The sequence below is a fragment of the Cyprinodon tularosa genome, unplaced genomic scaffold, assembly GCF_016077235.1.
Source record: "Cyprinodon tularosa strain WSP-4 unplaced genomic scaffold, ASM1607723v1 ctg8, whole genome shotgun sequence".
Taxonomy (NCBI): Eukaryota; Metazoa; Chordata; class Actinopteri; order Cyprinodontiformes; family Cyprinodontidae; genus Cyprinodon; species Cyprinodon tularosa.
In genome coordinates, this window is record NW_024039562.1 from 3,210,152 (window position 1) to 3,227,922 (window position 17,771).

The 17,771-nt window shown below is 38.6% G+C and overlaps 1 protein-coding gene across 3 annotated transcripts; it reads right to left on the minus strand.

Moving 5' to 3' along the window:
- Nucleotides 1-9,993, minus strand: slmapb (sarcolemma associated protein b). Of its 3 annotated transcripts, none has more exons than XM_038271310.1 (10): nt 9,730-9,993; nt 9,435-9,496; nt 6,784-6,912; nt 6,613-6,687; nt 6,225-6,527; nt 4,907-5,177; nt 4,579-4,750; nt 2,278-2,412; nt 1,015-1,102; nt 1-623 (listed from the first exon to the last, which is right to left on the minus strand). In XM_038271310.1, the coding sequence occupies exons 2-9, from the start codon at nt 9,484-9,486 to the stop codon at nt 1,019-1,021; spliced, it is 1,221 nt and encodes a 406-aa protein (XP_038127238.1). In that variant the 5' UTR covers nt 9,487-9,496; nt 9,730-9,993; the 3' UTR covers nt 1-623; nt 1,015-1,018. The 3 variants fall into 3 exon arrangements, with proteins under 3 accessions (XP_038127238.1, XP_038127237.1, XP_038127239.1); XM_038271309.1 differs by having other exon boundaries at nt 9,435-9,493; nt 9,730-9,992; XM_038271311.1 differs by lacking the exon at nt 1,015-1,102 and having other exon boundaries at nt 9,435-9,493; nt 9,730-9,992.
- Nucleotides 9,994-17,771: the final 7,778 nt, after the last annotated feature.

A 17,771-nucleotide genomic window follows, 5' to 3' on the forward strand; every position in this document is an offset into this window, starting at 1 on the left:
TTAAGTTGCTGCATTTGTGTTTATTGATGCCCTTATGAGAAAACAAAAGGAAATGAAACCAATAAGGTTCACAAAAACTGTGCCTCCAGTTATGCAAACACAAAGTTATCCCTCCACACCCTCAACAAACATACACTTCAATCTGTTTTAGTCAGTATGCACTCTATTAGGGACTGTTATTGTGACCACTTTATTATTCTAACACTTACCAAAATGTGCCTTGAGCAGAGAAACTCCAAGTGATACACCTTAAATATAATTAAATATACCTAAATAGAATTAGATAAATGTGTTTAAGTTTTTACATTCATTAACAGATAATCCTATGGGTCAGGATACTTTACATAGGCCAACTAAACTCCCATCAAATAACAGACATACAAACTCACATTCTTTTAGAAACATCTCTGCCAACTCAAATAGAGCATCTTATGAAATAAACAAATATGAGCCCATCTGATTACTATAACAGATATGTATAGGGGGCTGGTTCTGCACAAATCAAGGATAAACTTCTGTGTGTGCTTGCTTTAATAAGTCTGCCCTCAGGTTCTGAAGAGCAGTGCGGCAGTCACAGCTGTAAGAGCCACGGCAACCGCAGGCCCCCAGAGCATCCACGGCTTCTGAAACGAGCAACAAACGAGAGAAAAGAAACTGAGAATGACCAAATATAAACCGCCCATCAGAATATCACCCAAGTTCACACAGGGAGTTTGAAGAGATCAAGATGAAGCACACTAGATGGAAAAGAAAAACACAGAAAAGCTTTAGGATAAAAATAAGCACCATGTCAGCCAACTGGAACAGTTGTTAAGCGTTAGCCATTCAGACACAACAAACAGATGTCAGATGTTGAAAGCTGCATGATTAGAGAGGTTAGATTTGTTAGACGACAGTTTCAATCTGAGGAGGGCATTCTGGGAATTGAGGAAAACCCACTTAAGTCATGCTATGATCCAAAATGCACGGATAGCAATGATAGATGTAGGCCGGCTCGGCAGGAATAATGTGTACCTTACTACCACATTGCGCTGAAGCACCAAAACAGCAAAGCCAGGATAAGGCCGATGACTATGGCTTGAACAGGCAGCAAAAGGGGTGTCTACAGAACGGAAGGGATAGTAATCAACTGCAATGGGACAGACTTCTGCAGGTGTTCAGCTTATTTTAACCAACGTTTCTTTAGTACTGTACTGTTAAGTGGATATAAAAACCTACATGCAGAGACCAATACACACAGCTGACAGCATAACATTTGATTAAATTTCTTTAAATTGCTGTTTATATGTTGGGTAACAGCCAATAACACTGCATCAAAGGATTTCCGCTTAATATGAACATTTCTCCAAACTGAAACATTCTTTGGATGCTTTTATCAGATACAGTAAACATCAGGATTTTATTCAGCATGAGCTATTGCTGGTCCCCATCCCAGGCTCATGACACTCACTCATATTCACCTTAAAATAACAGACTTATTTCCTGAGTTCTCAATCCATTTGATGCTGTGGTCTTTTTAAAAAACATTGGCTGAAAAAACCAGACCTCCAAAGTGGTCTGGTTTTTGCATGGAATCACCCACCATTTGTATCGGAAGGGATGGATGGATGGATAGATGGATGGATGGATGGATGGATGGATGGATGGATGGATGGATGGATGGATGGATGGATGGATGGATGGATGGATGGATGGATGGATGGATGGATGGTTAGATGGACGGATGGACGGATGGATGGATGGATGGATGGATGGATAGGTGCATGAATGGTTAGATGGACAGATGGACGGATGGATGGGTGGATGGATGGATGGATGGATGGATAAATGTTTTTCCATACTGCGATATGTTTTGGCTCCCAAACTTATCTAGAACCAGAAACCAATTAAATCAAATCCCAAACTTTCCAAAAAGTTTAGAAAACCAGCAGATATTTAAATCGAAATGTTAAAATACAAGCCCAAAATCATCTGTGGATGAGAGGACTGAAACAGGACTGCTGAAATAATAAAAAACATTATGTGAACCATAGAGCTGATTCAAACTTCACTTAGAATACCTTAAACTGTAACTAAACAAACCCAGTAAACCCACATTTGCAGCAGATTGGAAGCAAAGCTTGACTACAGAAAACATACTTCACAGAAGATGTGTTAATTATTCTTTTAAATCAACTACAGATTGTTATTTGAACACTTGTATTATGTTGATGTGTTGTCAGTGACATATAAAGAGGAGGTTATTTAGAAGGTTGAGTCAGGCAGGTCAGTACTCACCTTTGACCCTCTCTCCTCTAAATCCTTCATGTTGGCTTTGAATTCCTCCAGTTGATCTGTAAGCACCTGTTTCTCCTGCTCAGTCTTCTCATATCTCTCCTTTAATCCAGACAGCTCCATTTGGGCTTCCTCATACTGAACAAAACAAATTGAGAGAATTAATCCTCATAAAAAAACGAATCCTTTCAGAAAAAAACAGTTAGTTATCCTGTACTGTTAAATCCACTTTATGTCCAGCTAATCAGTGCAAGCTGAGAGCATCCGCTGAAAAATGGAAGCCTCTGTTTCCTTTTCAGTGGCTGAAAGTTTAGGAATGACTTCTATTTTTTTCTTCTGTGTTACAAAGCCACTCCTGTCTGCTACAAAAGTGAATAATCCCATTATGGCTCGAGGATTACACCAGGGAATATACAGCAGTGATTCCACCAGATTCCAGTTAGTGTTTACAAGCTTATCTAAATCTTTCTTTAATGAAAGAGAGAGAAAAACAAAGCATTGTTGGAAGAAAGTCATAAGAAAACCATAAGTCTTGTAAAAGGCACAGGAAACCTCTCTTATATAGATGAGACCAAATTATAGCAGTAGGAAGGGGTAGAGGGTGGAAAACATAGGATAGTTATTAGCTTCAACACAGTAAGCCATGGTGGTGGCAGCATTATGCTGTGGTGATATTTTTATTTAGAAGGAACAGTTCTAGAAGGGAATCTGATAGTGGGGCTGATGTTTACTTTAATAATAATTATGGGAGGCACTGGCCCTGCCAGCGGTGGTTCAGATCAAAGGAAATCATATGTTTTAAAGTCTTCATAATTTAAGAATGGGACATAGTTTTTGTCAAATTTATTTGAGTTTGACCTATTTTTCTAGAAAAATACAGATAGAACCTTCCGCTCAATTTGCAAAGCTTGTTGACACATTATTTTAAAAACTTGATTGAATCACAAGGTGGTTTTGCAAAAAAGTATTTGAATACAAAAACAAACAATTTTCAGCTATATCAGTTTAAAAAAAATTGTATGTCTACCGCATCAAATCCCAATAGAATACAATAAAATGTGTAGTTGTTATGTGACAAAATTAGCCAACTGATTATGAATTACTCATACAAGTCACTGTATGTTGAAATGTTTAGTTATTGTTTGCCATTATTTAAACCTTCATTACTGACATGAGGGCTAGAATATGCAGACAAGTTGTAGTTATGCCTGCCTAAAACCTGAATTAGCCTAGCATTCGCCATTATAATATCAGACCTAAAACTTTAACCTGCCACGGCTAATTTTTTGTACAATAACTTATGCCATGCAAAGCAGTAAGTAGGGAGAAAAAGTCCAGCTTGGCCTATTTTAGTTTAAAAAAGAAAAAAACAGGACTTTTCCTCCCTAATTACTGCTTTGCATGACATTTTATTATAAAAAGCCTGTCAATAAAATTTTTTTAGCTGTGGCACGATTAAAGTTTTAGGTCTGATTTTATAATGATAAATGCTACTTGAACTGGGGAAAACATCTCTTGAAGTTATAGAGGAGGATTTTCCCTAATTTTAAAAAAGACCCGCCCTCTCCACTTTAAAAAACAATGCACATGCACAACCCTATACACTGTCCCAAGTGGGTAACCTATAAACACATGCGAGAGCATGCACAAGCCTATTTCTCCTCGTGCACCCTCTGTTTAAAAGTTTGCATCGCTCATCCAAGCTTACTTTCCAAAAGATTTGCACTATGTCAGACTCACCACCGTAAGATAGCTACCTGGGGTTGAGCACATAGGACGGCCTTACGTTAACATATCACCAGAATGATTTACAATTAGGAGGACCAGTTATTTTGATGATCCACCCAGAAAAAGAACATCCTCCACTAAACCTTTAAAGTAATTCTTGTAAAGATTGTGGGTAAAGTCATGAATTATTTGTTCTACCTTTTTAAAAAAAAATCCTTTATTTCATCATGTCTGAATAAAACAACAGCAAACATTTTAACCTCGGGTGACTTCTGTGCTAAAAATTCCCTTCCTTTAAAAAGTGAAGTTTTCCTATTTGCTGAGAGTAATGCGTCATTAATAGTTAAAGATACTGTCAGTACTGTGGCTGTAAAGTCATGTGATCGGCAGAACACCAGAGGCAGCTGCAGATCCGCACGCCAGATATAACGTGGAACTATAATGACCATAGATCCTCATTTTGCTTGACTTTTTTGATGAGGCTCTTAAAAATATGAGTAAAATGCAGAGTAAACGAAAGACTTGATCTAAATATTAACCCTGAAGTTGGATCTTTAGACATTAACCTGAATGTACCTCTTTCTGCAGAGTCTTACAGTGGCTTTCTGCCTCATCCAGCTGGGTTTGCAGATTGCTGTTATCCTGTTGGTGCTGAAGTTTTAGGGCCACAAGACTCTTTTGCAGCTCCTGTTGGGATTCCTCCAGGAGTTTAAGTTTGCTGTTCAGGTCAGTGTTCTGACCACGCAAACTACAAAAAAATATAAAAGGCAAAACCAAACATTAGTGCCACAGGATGAGCAGAGGTTAGTTTAATGTTTAGCTGATCATAATGGTGCTGGCCAAAGGTACAGAGCTAAATGTGGGGGTAAAGCTAAACCTTAATAATATATTGCAGTGCACTGACCTGACAAGATCCTGCTCCAGCTGCAGCTGTTTCTGCAGCAATGCCTCTTTTTCACTGTGCAGTGCTGCACATTGACTCTGCACACTGGCCCTTTCTTTCTGGTGAGCCTTGAGGAGTTCCTCCCTCTCTGCCCTGAGTGAAGCACATTCGCTTTGCAAGCTGTTTTTTTCTTTCTGATGCTTATTCACCATGTCCTGTTTGTCGGATCGCAGGATGGAGCACTCTTTCTGGAGACCGTTACACTCTACCTGCATAGACTGGAGCTCACTGGCTGCAACAAGAGAGTGGTTTATGTAATCATGCTTTCTTTAAGCAGATGGTTTGCTTTTAATTTGCAGGCAGACTTTAAGAAGCATTGCAATACATCAGAAGTGAGGAATCTCAATGAATTTATCATCAAAAAATTTATTTGTTACTAGTGACTGAATTAAAAAAGTGAACATAACGAATTTAAGTACAGCTCAGAAATTTTTATATTGTCAAACCGTTTTCACCACTTCTTATAGAAAGTGAAACTCTTATTTTATTGATTCCTTATATAGGGCAAAAAAAAGAATTATTTCTTATAACTTTAAGGACTGATGTTTACGAGTAATAAAAATCTAAATTTTTGTATCTTAAAACGTTGTCAAATAAAATAAGATAAAAATAGCCCTGTCTTAAATAGAAATGTCAGACCTCTAAGAAGTAAATGAATTTCATTCTCTGCACAACTTGATTGAAGTGACTGTAAAGTGCCTTGAGTTTAGAAGACTGCACCTTTTGGTACTTTTAGCAGCGTGGACAGAGCCAGCCCTGCTGGAAAATTAAATTAACATCACCACAAAGTTTGTAATAAGGTTCCCTAAAATTTTGTAGATAGCTGTGTTCACTATGACCCTCAGAAAACACAGTGGACCAACACCAGCACATGATATGGCACTCCAAATCATGACAAAAAGAGGAGAAAATCCCAAAAAAAAAAAAAAAAAAAAAAAAAAAAAGATTTTGGCTGCATTTTTCTTGATGCTGGTGCAGCTTTTTATTTTATTTTATTTTTTTACCATACCTCACTTTTTCCTTCCACTTTTCCACTTAACTTTCAGTTTCACTTGCTCTATTTTTAATCTTTACATTACAGTGGTTTCACTTATTTTATTCCATTCATGAAATAACAGATTTTTTGTGATAATCTAATCAATTAGAAATAACATGTTTTTTTGAAATAGGACTTAAAAATGTTTTACTTTCTCAAGCAACTCCTATCTGAAACCACCTAATAAGCAGTAGAGAAAACAATAGTTTGATTTGCTTTTGAAATAATTGCACCACTTTGTACCTTGTATTTCGGCCGTCTTCTGCCACTGCTTGCTCTGCTGCTCCAGATCACGTCGCAGGCCCTCCATCTCCCGCTCGTATTTGCTGGCAGTCTGGCGCCACTTGTCCAGGTCCTTGGAAGCAGTAGCCAGGTTAGACTGGACTGCTGCAACGTCACGGTCCCGTTCTGCAGAAGCAGACTCCAGGGCCCGTTTCAGAGACTTCACCTCATCTTCTGCTCTTTGTAGGTCCTCACGTGAACCAGAGGAGACATTCATCTGCTCCCTGAGAATATCCACCTCATCTTGAAGCTGCTGGAGCTGGCCTGTGCAAACCCAAGTAATTGTTCAGATAAGCCAATGTACCATGTAATCACTCTAACATTTCAAGTCTATGAATGTAAAATGTACCTTGAAGAAGTTTATTTTGTTTTGAAGATTGGTCAGCCTGTTGCTTATGCTCTCTCCTCTCTTCTTCCAGAACACCTTTTAAAAATATCATTTATTTTAACCTACAGTCAGCGTGGCTGTATTTTGTGGCATGAATGCAATTTGAATCTAAATAGTTGGTATGTTCATTACCTTGTAGCTCGATGTATTTCTGCTTCTCTGTATTAGCTAGCTCCCGAGCCTCTCGAAGTTCATCATTCAGGCGCTGAATCAATTTCTCAGATTCACCAGAAGAACCCATGTTGGACTTGGTCAGATCATCTGATCATACAAAAGTTTAAAAAGTTACTGTTGGCAGAGATGAGTTCCCTTCAGGTTGAAAGGATTGCAAATTAAGTTAGAGTACTAGTAAATATTAACAGACATCAGCATGAATATCATTTTAAAGCTATAACAATGCATTTAAATCGTTCTTTTTTAGGCTGGCATATAGTAGATTATACTATACTTGTAATGCTTTTTAAAGGCATAGTGGAGGATGTTCTTTTTCTGGGAGGATCATCAAAATAAGTGGTCCTCCTAATTGTCAATAATTCTGCTGCCGTCCTACGAGCCCATCCCCATTTTTCGCTTAGCGGTGTCTGACATAGTGAAAAATTGCAAATCTTCCTTTGGAAAGTAAGCTTGTCGATGTAAACAGCAACTTTTAAACACAGCACGCACAAGGAGAAATGGGCTCGCATTTAATAAGCGTTCCCTCTCGGGAGTCGGGTTCGGGTACCAGGTTGTGCAAGTGCTTTTTTTTTTTTTTGTGGAGAGTGCAGGTCTTTACAAAAATTCGCTAAAATCCTCCACTATACCTTTAAGATAAAGACTTGCCGCTCACATCTTGTTTTATAGTGGATTTTTCTAAATCAATACACGGTTAAGTTTATATACAAGGTTAAATATATTCATACACCAATTATCAATAGTTTCGGTTTAATTTGCTATAGCCAGATGTATTTGAATCACGTTTTCCTGTGAGGAACCTGGCCAGCCAGATGTTTTCTGGGTTTAGGCATCAAGCTGGTGATTTGAGATGAAAATCTACTTTCTTCATCCTTCAACCCAATTTTCCATTCGCAAAACAAAAAACCCAAGAGAATGATGCTTGCACTCCCATGCTTGGCGGGTGGTGGTTTTAGTCTATGCAGATGGATTTCTTTAAACTTGAGCATCCAAGCCTTGTTTTGTTTTTGTTTTTCTTGTGGTTATGTGGTCCCCCACTGGGAAAACAACTGTTCAAATGCAAAACTAAAAGCCATAAATTTTATAGGATGAATGAATAGATGAACTGTATGATGAGAAGAGTTTCTGCAAGAATACAGGAGCAGAATATCTGACAACATATATTCAGCTGTAGGCCTAAATGCTTAACCAGGGCTGGAAGATGATTTCCCAAGATATTGAAATAGGCCTATTACATAAACTAATTGCTCATCCAGAAATAGGCACAACTGCAGCCATCTGAATTTTCTGTCCAAGCTTTTAAACCAAACTGTCCATCACCCCTGCCTAACACCGCTTTCTGACACATCGACATAGTTTATTAATAGCAATAAAAAAAAAACAACAACAAACAATGCACAAAGGAAATGGATCTTCCAATGTCGTCATGGGTCTGTTGTGTTTCCTGGTTGAGGGGGAAACAAACCCACAAATATTTCAGCTTTGGAAATTTCTTTAATCAACCATGGCTAATAAAAGAGATGACCTAATCCCAGGACAAATGTTTGGTTGGGGCCCAAAACAAAGAGCTCGGGTAGATCAAGCTTAAGCACCATAAATGGACCCGTTGCAGTGCCATGACAAGTTGCATTTGTCCGTCGACATCCCTACACTGAACAAGTGTGAAAGAATGGCTAGAGGCTGGTGACATCCTTTGGGTAAAGCACATGACCACCCAGCTGCGTGCCAGACAAAAGAGGAGAGGGCATGTTTGCATATGTATGAGCGAGAACCAGAATGTGAGTGGGCTCCCTGTCCTGTAGGTCAGCTGTTTGTGTTCACTATGTTTAAAAGACACTAGAGGGATATTTCACATCAGACTGCAACAGGTTATCTTTAGAAACATTAACAGTTCTGGCTTTTAGTGTCACAGAATGACAAGTGACAAAGCAGTTATAGATTAGCCTATGAGTAAAAATACCGGCTGAGCTCCGGAGGGGGACAGCGAGCATCACGCTGCCTCGGGTGAAGAAAGAAAACAAAATGAAGGAAAAAGTCTTTTTTTAGCACATATGCTTAAGGCTAGAGCCATCATGGTCCATGTTTGCCTGGCGTCTATTGCCCCCTATGAAGCTGTCAGAGCAAAGTGAATCAGAGCTTCTCTGAATGTCCACATTATTCTCTTAGAAAGCGCTGATCAGCCTTGCCAGCAGTGATATTTGGTTACAGCTCCAAAACCTTCAGTCTGAAGGTGTCTCTCTAAAATGAAACAGAGGACACTGTTTGCTCTATCTCGTCATAGTGTGCAGTGTAGCATTACAAATTCATCCATACACTTGCACAAAGGTCTTGTGTTGAACCATCACTGCGTTATCGGCACCATCTTCTGTGCAGAGTGCCTTCATCCTCTAATAAGCTAGAACAAGAGGTCATCCTCTAAAATAAGGCCACATACAGAATCATATGCTTTAAATACAAAAAATAGCTCCAAATGCTGATCTTACTCATACTACACAAGTATTCTTATAGAAAAGGCATCGCAGTATAAGATATAAGTAAGATATCACTAACTCAATCAGCTTAAATAATTATGCAAAAGCATGTAGAGATGCAGAATAACAGAGCTGGATTACCTTTGATCAAAGAAACGTTGTTGAGCGGATCACTCAGCTCTTTCTGATCCATTTGATATCTGCTTAAATTAATAGAATAAAAAAAAAACAGATTATAAGCAGAAAACCTGGCAAACAGAATTATTTGGTATTATTGATGTAATTCCTTTGGGAAAAGCACAAAAGTGCACTCTCATCCATGAGGACAGTGGTTATTTCTAAAAGAAACAGCAGCTTTAAAATCTCCCTACAGACCAGATGACATAATACATACAGATTAGAAGGTTAAAAAGTAAAGCTCTTTATATAATATTACCTTAGGTGATCCAGGAGCTGCAGTGCTCTGTGTGCTGAGGCTAAGCAGTCCCTGACATGAAGAACTCTTCCCCAACTATCAGATTTTTTCAGACGCACACTGGAGCAGTCCAAGCAGGGAAAGGGGTTGACAATGATGTGATGACGAACAGTAAACAGAACCTCTCTGCTGTATCTGGACTCACACTCATAATGAATTTGAACTAGGTGGATTAAAATAAAAACTTACAGTGTGATAAACACCCTGCGCTCAATTTCAGTAAAAAGACAGTCCTGAAACACAGGATTCCACTCCCCCCTTTTATGTGTCTGAAGTCTAAAGCCCCTCCACACTGGGTCACAGATCCATATAGGGCATCTCGGAAGCTGCAGCTGCACACTGACACAGAGGGGTTTTGTTCAGGCTCTGGAGCAGCTCTAGCATTGGTTGGTACTGATGTATAAACCTAGAGGATGACACATATTGTAAGACTGTACGTCATACATGTGCAGCATCCGTCTCCTCTAATGTTGTGTCCTGTTTGTACATCACAGCAACAACAGTAACTACAGTAACAGTCTTGGATCCTAATATATCTGTATAATTCAATTCAATTCAATTCAGTTTATATATATAGCGCCAAATTCACAACACATGTCATCTCAAGGCACTTTACAGTTCAACCAGATCATACAGTCAAATTGATACAAAGTTTTCTATCTAAGGAAAACCAGTTGATTGCATCGACTCATTGACTCAAATACAATCCCTCACACTAATCATGCTTGTAGCGACAGTGGAGAGGAAAAACTCCCTTTTAACAGGAAGAAACCTCCAGCAGAACCAGGCTCAGTGTGAGCGGCCATCTGCCGAGGCCGACTGGGGTTCAAGGAGACAGAAGCAGAGATACAAAAAGCAGCTGTAAAAGGCGGCCCCGTCCAGGAAACACACAGCCAGGCAGACAAGCTCCAAGGCAGCTCCCATGCCAGAGGACGAAGAGAGCACATCCACTCAGTCACGGTCAGAGAAACAGGACCACACTGGAAAACAGGCCGATCTCCAACATCTATAACAAGGGTGTTGATGGAAGCAGCACAGCTGATGTTTCTTTCCAGGATGGAGTCACAGCCAAACAGGAACAGACGAGGCAAAGCTACTCTGAGGAAAACCAGAGAGAGCAGAAGATTAGAGATTGAACTAACAGATTCTGCAGAATAGGAGAACAGAGAGAGAATGAAGCAGAATGATGAAATGGGGGTCCCTATGTCCTCCAAAAGTCTAAGCCTATAGCAGCATAACTATAGAGATAGCTCAGGATAACCTGAGCCACTCTAACTATAAGCTTTATCAAAAAGGAAAGTTTTAAGCCTAGCCTTAAAAGTAGACAGGGTGTCTGCCTCACGGACTAAAACTGGTAGTTGGTTCCACAGGAGAGGAGCCTGATAACTAAATGATCTGCCTCCCATTCTACTTTTAGAAATTCTAGGAACCACTAGTAAACCTGCAGATTGAGAGCGAAGTGCTCTGTTAGGAACATAAGGAACAATCAGATCTCTGATATAAGATGGAGCTTGGCCATTTAAGGCTTTATATGTGAGAAGGAGGATTTTAAATTCTATTCTTGATTTAACAGGAAGCCAATGAAGAGAAGCCAGGATAAGCGAGATATGATCTCTCTTTTTAATTTTCATTTGAACTCTGGCTGCAGCCTTTTGGATCAGCTGAAGGCTTTTAACTACAGTTTGTGGACTTCCTGATAGTAAAGAATTACAATAGTCCAGCCTTGAAGTAACAAAGGCATGGACTAGTTTCTCAGCATCACCCCTGGACAGGATATTTCTAATTTTTGCAATGTTCCTCAGATGAAAGAAGGAAATTCTAGAAACATCTTTGATATGGGATTTAAATGACAGGTCCTGATCAAAAAAAACACCAAGATTTTTTACATTATTATCTGAAATCAGTTTAATCCCATCCAAATGAAGTGACTGGCTAATCAGTTTCTTTTTCAGAGACTCTGGTCCAAAGACTATAACTTCTGTTTTGTCTGCATTCAGAAGCAGAAAGTTAAGAGTCATCCAGGTTTTTATGTCTTCAAGACATGCCTGTAATCTATGTAATGGGTTAGCTTCATCTGGATTTATAGACAGATATAGCTGGGTATCATCAGCATAACAGTGGAAATGAATCCCATGCTGTCTAATAACTCTACCAATTGGGAGCATGTATAAAGTAAAGATAATTGGTCCTAGCACTGATCCCTGTGGTACTCCACAGGTAAACTTTGAGCGTGTTGAAGATCTATCATTAACATGAACAAACTGAATTCGATCAGATAGATAAGATTTAAACCAGTCTAGTGCTGTTCCTTTAATTCCAACAAAATATTCAAGTCTTTCTAAAAGAATATTATGGTCAGCTGTATCAAATGCAGCACTAAGATCCAACAGGACGAGCACAGATACAAGTCCATTATCTGAGGCCATGAGAATATCATTAGTGACTTTCACCAGAGCTGTTTCAGTGCTATGATGAGCTCTAAAGCCAGACTGAAACTCTTCAAAAAGTTCATTATGGTGTAAGTGATCGCAAACTTGTTTGGCAACTACTTTCTCAAGAATTTTGGATAAGAAAGGAAGATTGGATATAGGTCTATAATTGACCAAGTCATCTGGGTCAAGAGACGGTTTCTTAAGCAGAGGTTTAATTACAGCAACCTTAAAAGCTTTAGGTACATATCCCTGTAACAGAGATAGATTAATCACATCTAAAATGGAGGAGGAGATCAAAGGGAATACCTCCTTAAATAACCTGGTTGGAACTGCATCTAACATACAAGTTGAAGGCTTAGATGAAGACAATAATTTTGCTAATTCAGAAAGTTCAACTGGATCAAAGCAGTCTAAACCCGGTTCAGATTCCATGACTACCTCAGGTACAATCGCGGATAGAGGAGTGCTTATGATCTTATTTTTAATAAGATCAATCTTATTTATAAAGAATCCCATAAAATCATTGCTGCTAAGAGCAGGTGGAATGGACGGTTCAACAGAGCTATGGCTCTGGGTGAGTTTGGCAACTGTATTAAAAAGAAATCTAGTATTATTCTTATTCTCCTCTATTAATGAGGAGAAGTATGCTGCTCTTGCTTTACAAAGGGTCCTCTTATACAGCAGTAAACCATTTTTCCAGACTAGGAAGGACTCCCGCAGGCCTGTGGAGCGATATTTTCTCTCCGGTTTCCTAGGATTTTGCTTCAAAGTACGCAGCTCTGCATTAAACCAAGGAGCAAGCTTTCTATTTTTAACGGTTTTCATTTTCAAAGGAGCTGCGTTGTCTAAGGCAATACGCAGAGAACTAGCAACCCCATCAACAAAATCATCAACCTGTGAAGGGGAATAAGCTATGCTTTTGCACTCTGCAGCACTGCTCAGCGACACAGAGGAGAGAGAAAGTGAAGCAGATTCTTTAAAATTTATAACTGCACTATCTGATAAAGATCCAATAAAATTGAACCTTCTTTTGGGGAGGAGAACTCTGTTAAAGTAATCCTGAAGGTTATTAGAAAGTGGTCAGAGAGGACAGGGTTGTGAGGAAATACTGTTATTTCTTCACATTCTATGCCGTATGTCAGCACAAGATCCAAAGTATGAAGATGAGAATGCATGGGACTATTCACATTTTGAACAAAGCCAACAGTGTCTAAGATAGCATTAAAGGCTGCTCTTAAGCTATCGCCTTCAATGTCAGCATGGATGTTAAAATCTCCCACTATGATGACCCTGTCAGTATTTAATACCAAATCAGAAAGGAACTCTGAAAACTCATCTAAAAATTCAGAGTAAGGACCTAGTGGACGATACAAAGTTACAAAAAGAAGAGGTTTTCTTGCCTTGAAATTTGGATCAGGGAAATTAAGGGTTAAATGTTCAAAAGAGTTGTAGGTATTAATTGTTTTGGGAGTAATCAGTAAGTCAGACTGGAAGATTGTTGCTACTCCTCCTCCTCGCCCAGAACTTCTGGGTATGTGAAAATTGAAAAAGCTTGAAGGAGTTGCCTCATTTATGCTCACATAATCCTCTTGCTGCAGCCAGGTTTCTGTAAGGCAAAACAAGTCAATGTGATTATCACAAATCAAGTCATTAACTAGTAGACTTTTAGAGGAAAGCGATCTTATGTTAAACAGACCGCATTTAATTGTTTTAACTTTTTCCCCAATTGGAGTTATTTTGATTTTAATTAGATTATCATGATTTACTCCTTTGGGAATCTTTGCTAATTTATTAGATTTTGGTCGTGGGCAAGACACTGTCTGGATGGAGGAAAGAGTGGGTAACAGTAGAGAAGCTGCAGAGATGTGTGTTAAACTACAACTCTGCTTCCTGGTCTGCACCCTGGGTGGTGATCATGTACAGTGCTTTGCTAAATTGTTTATATCCTTTAAACTTGCTTCATATTTTTTCAGATTACAGTAAGTGTATTTTATTGGGATTTAAAGGAAAATGCTCCATTTGATTTGAACATTTTTATTTGGCCTTGAAGAGTTAATATTTAGTATAGCTGCCTTTTGATGCTATTAAAGTCTTTAGTCCCCTACATGAAGAATATGTTTCTTTCAAATTTTTCTCTGCAAGTAGCTCAACTTGAGTCAGGTTGTATTAAGAGCCTTTTGTTAGCATTGTTTGTCTTGCCAAAGATGCTCAATTATATTTAGGCTCAGACTTTAACTAGCCCATTCATTGAGATAAATACACCTTGATTCAATGTTAGCTCTGGCTGTCTGGTCAGAGTAATTGTTCTCTTAGTAGTAAGTAGTTATTGTGGAAGGTGAACTGCCTCTGTTGCAGGTCTAATATATTCTTTCAGGGCTTGTGAATGTTTAGCTCTGCAGCAGCAGTTTTAACAGAGGGGGTGTAATGTTTAGAATGATGAGTTTTTTTTTCTTACAACTAACTCTTAAACATACAACTAGCTCCTTCAGCACCTGTTACCTACAGTATAGCTTCTATGGCTTTAGGTAAACTGCAAACAATAATTATTTTGGCTTTCAGCCACTCATCCATAAAAGTTAGGGTTCTGTTCTCTAACAAACCTCTGATGTCTCCACAGAACAGCTGGATTTACAATGAGAACAAATGTTTATGTTTATGCATTTAGGAGACACTTTTATCCGAAGCGACTTAGTTGGTCTTTAAGACTTTCCTAAAGATAAAGAGGGGCGCTGCTGTTCTTGTAGCGCTTGGTAGGTCATTCCACCATCTTGGAAAAACCTATAAAAACAGTCTGGATTGCCTTAAGCGTTATGTAGGCACTGCTATACAACAATCCATTGCTAAAAGGAGTAACCGAGCTGTGACATTTGCAACCTCTTTTGCAAGAGGGTTCAAGTAGACGGGAGCCATACCCTTAAGCACATTGTTGGCTAGCCTTAGGGAGTTAAATTTGATGCAGGCAGCCAGAGGTAACCAGTGAAGTCCAAGTAACAGAGAGGTGATGTGAGACTTTTTTGGCTGATTGAAGACCAGCTACGTCGTCACGTTTTGGATCATTTGTAATGGATTTATTGAACAATGCTAGGAGTGTTAGGAATCCAGTTTGTGTGGGTTGTTTGTGTGTTTTTCTTTCTCCACCACCAGGTGGTGCCCTGTCCTCGTTAGGCCTCCCTGCACACCTGCGGCTTGTTGGATCATTACTGGAGGAGTATTTGAGCAGTGGGCTGTCACTACCTCGACGCCAGAGTGTTTGCCAGTTTTGGGTACTCTAGCCAAGCTGAGATTAGCAGAGTCTAACCGAAGCTTTGTTTCTCTGAGTCTTATCTGGTTTTTGTCTTTGCTCTTCGGCAGGAAGCCTTCCTGAGTAACTGGATACCTGGACCTTCTCCCCCTGGAAGGATTAACTGAGTACACACCGAGCAGGGGAAAACCTCCACATGATCCGTTCAAGTCCTCATCGGAAATCCAAGTGACAGTCTGCTCCTTTACTCCTCTGGGTCCAACGCTTGTCTATCTGTCCTCCCTCCAATGAGTTCCCTCTTCTCTGGATTAACCCCCACAAGCTGGATTCAAGGATTGACGAGAGCCCCCATCAAATGTGAGCCCCTCTCCAGTAATATTCAAGCCTCAGTCAAATTTCCTACGGTCTCTGAACTGATCACTGTGATCTCCCCTTCAGACTTTCCAGTTCCGGTTCACCAGTCCACTGAGTTCCAGATCCAACTTCTATTATCCATCTACATTTAATAAACCCGTTAAACTTTTCCCCTTGGTCTCTGAGTGGTTCTCTGCATGTGGGTCAGATTGCTTAAACCAATCATGACAGGGAGTTAAGTCAAGAGTACATTACAATAATCAAGGCTGGAGATAACCACAGACTGCACCAGGAGCTGGGTAGTATGTTGGGTTAGGTATAGATGGATCTTTCTTATGTTCAGTAGTGCTAAACGATAAGATAAAAAAAAACAGATCTTTAAAGGTCAGCCGGTCACCAATCATGACACTGAAGTTTCTTTCTGCCTTTGATGGAGTCAGAGACAGGTATCCACTCTGGATGTGAATATTGTAGTGCATGGTTGGTTTGGCTGGGAAAAATAGCAGTTCAATTTTTTTAAGATTTTAGTTGAAGGTGATGGGCTTTCATCCATTGATATGTCAGAGAGCAGCCAGAGATGCATGCTAAGAAACCATCAGACGTTGTCAGGGGGAAATGAGACATAGGTGTAGTCTAATTAATCATAAAGTAGCCTCCGAAGGCTATTGGTTTTATCTGAGTTAAAAACCAATAAAGCTTTATTAATATTGAATTTGGAAACAATGTGGGATTTTCTTTTACCTTCTCAATTATCTATCTGTTATTCTATCACATAAAAAGTCAAATCTGAAGAAGGTGCTTAGGAAGAGACAAAATAAATCAATATGATAAGGAGAGGACACTTTTTCTCATTTCAGTTTTGTTTTATAACACATTTCCTCTTTAATAATCTAGTATGATTGATTAATTTTATTTAAGGTCACTTAAATTTCATTATAAAGATTGTTTTTATCATGTAAACACTACATAAGTGTTTACATGATAAAAACAATCATATAGTGGTATAAACTTTGTTTGAGGTCTTATTCCTACATAACATATATGATCAGAATAATAGAAATAGAAATAATTCTATTAATTTTAAAGAATGGCTGTTGGAGATGGCAACCATGTAATAGCATTTATGATAAAACAACAAATGTAAAATGCCATGTCATTGTGGTCACTGTCAGAACATCATACCCGATGTTGCCTCAAAGGCTCTAACATAGTCATGTTAAAGGGAAACAACTAAAACATACAGGCAGGACAAAAAAAATCAATAAAACATCATATGTTGTCACTGTCTGCTTCCTTTGTTTAAGGAAGTCTGCAGCATGGTGTGAAAGTGATAATGCTCTTCTAATCGAGGAATTGAATAATTAAAACTAAAAATTAGGAGTTTGTGGTTAGATATTAATAATTCACAAACCTGTGAATGGCCACATCACTTTTAAAATTTGATGTTTTCTTAATTTACTTTATTTAAACCTTGAGATTTGATCTAAACACTCAAGAATCAAGAAATATCTCCCTCTCTCTCTTGATAATGATATATAAGTATGTCTATGGGTACATCATGAAAACATTGAAAATAATCAATACCTATTAATATTTTACTTTAAAATCATACACGAGGTGTTAAAGTAGTCAGTAAAAAATTATTTTCTTTGACAGGTTTTATTTTATTATTTTTTTGGTACAGAAACTTGATGATATCTCACATTTTAGCCTTAACTTTCTTTATTTAGCCGTAATTTCAGATTTATTTTTAGCAGAAGGCCTCTGTCCATGAATGCGGCTCATGTTTATTTTCAAGTTGTTTTTCTTTTTTAGACTTAATAATGTTTATCAATCATTTTTGAAAGGACACAAAAATAAATAAGAAATTTGACAAATGAAAGAAATAAATAAAGTGTCATGTCTACTAAAACTTTGAGTTCAGCAGAAATGAACTGAAAAATTCTTTTCTTTTTCTTTTCTTTTTAAATAGTTGT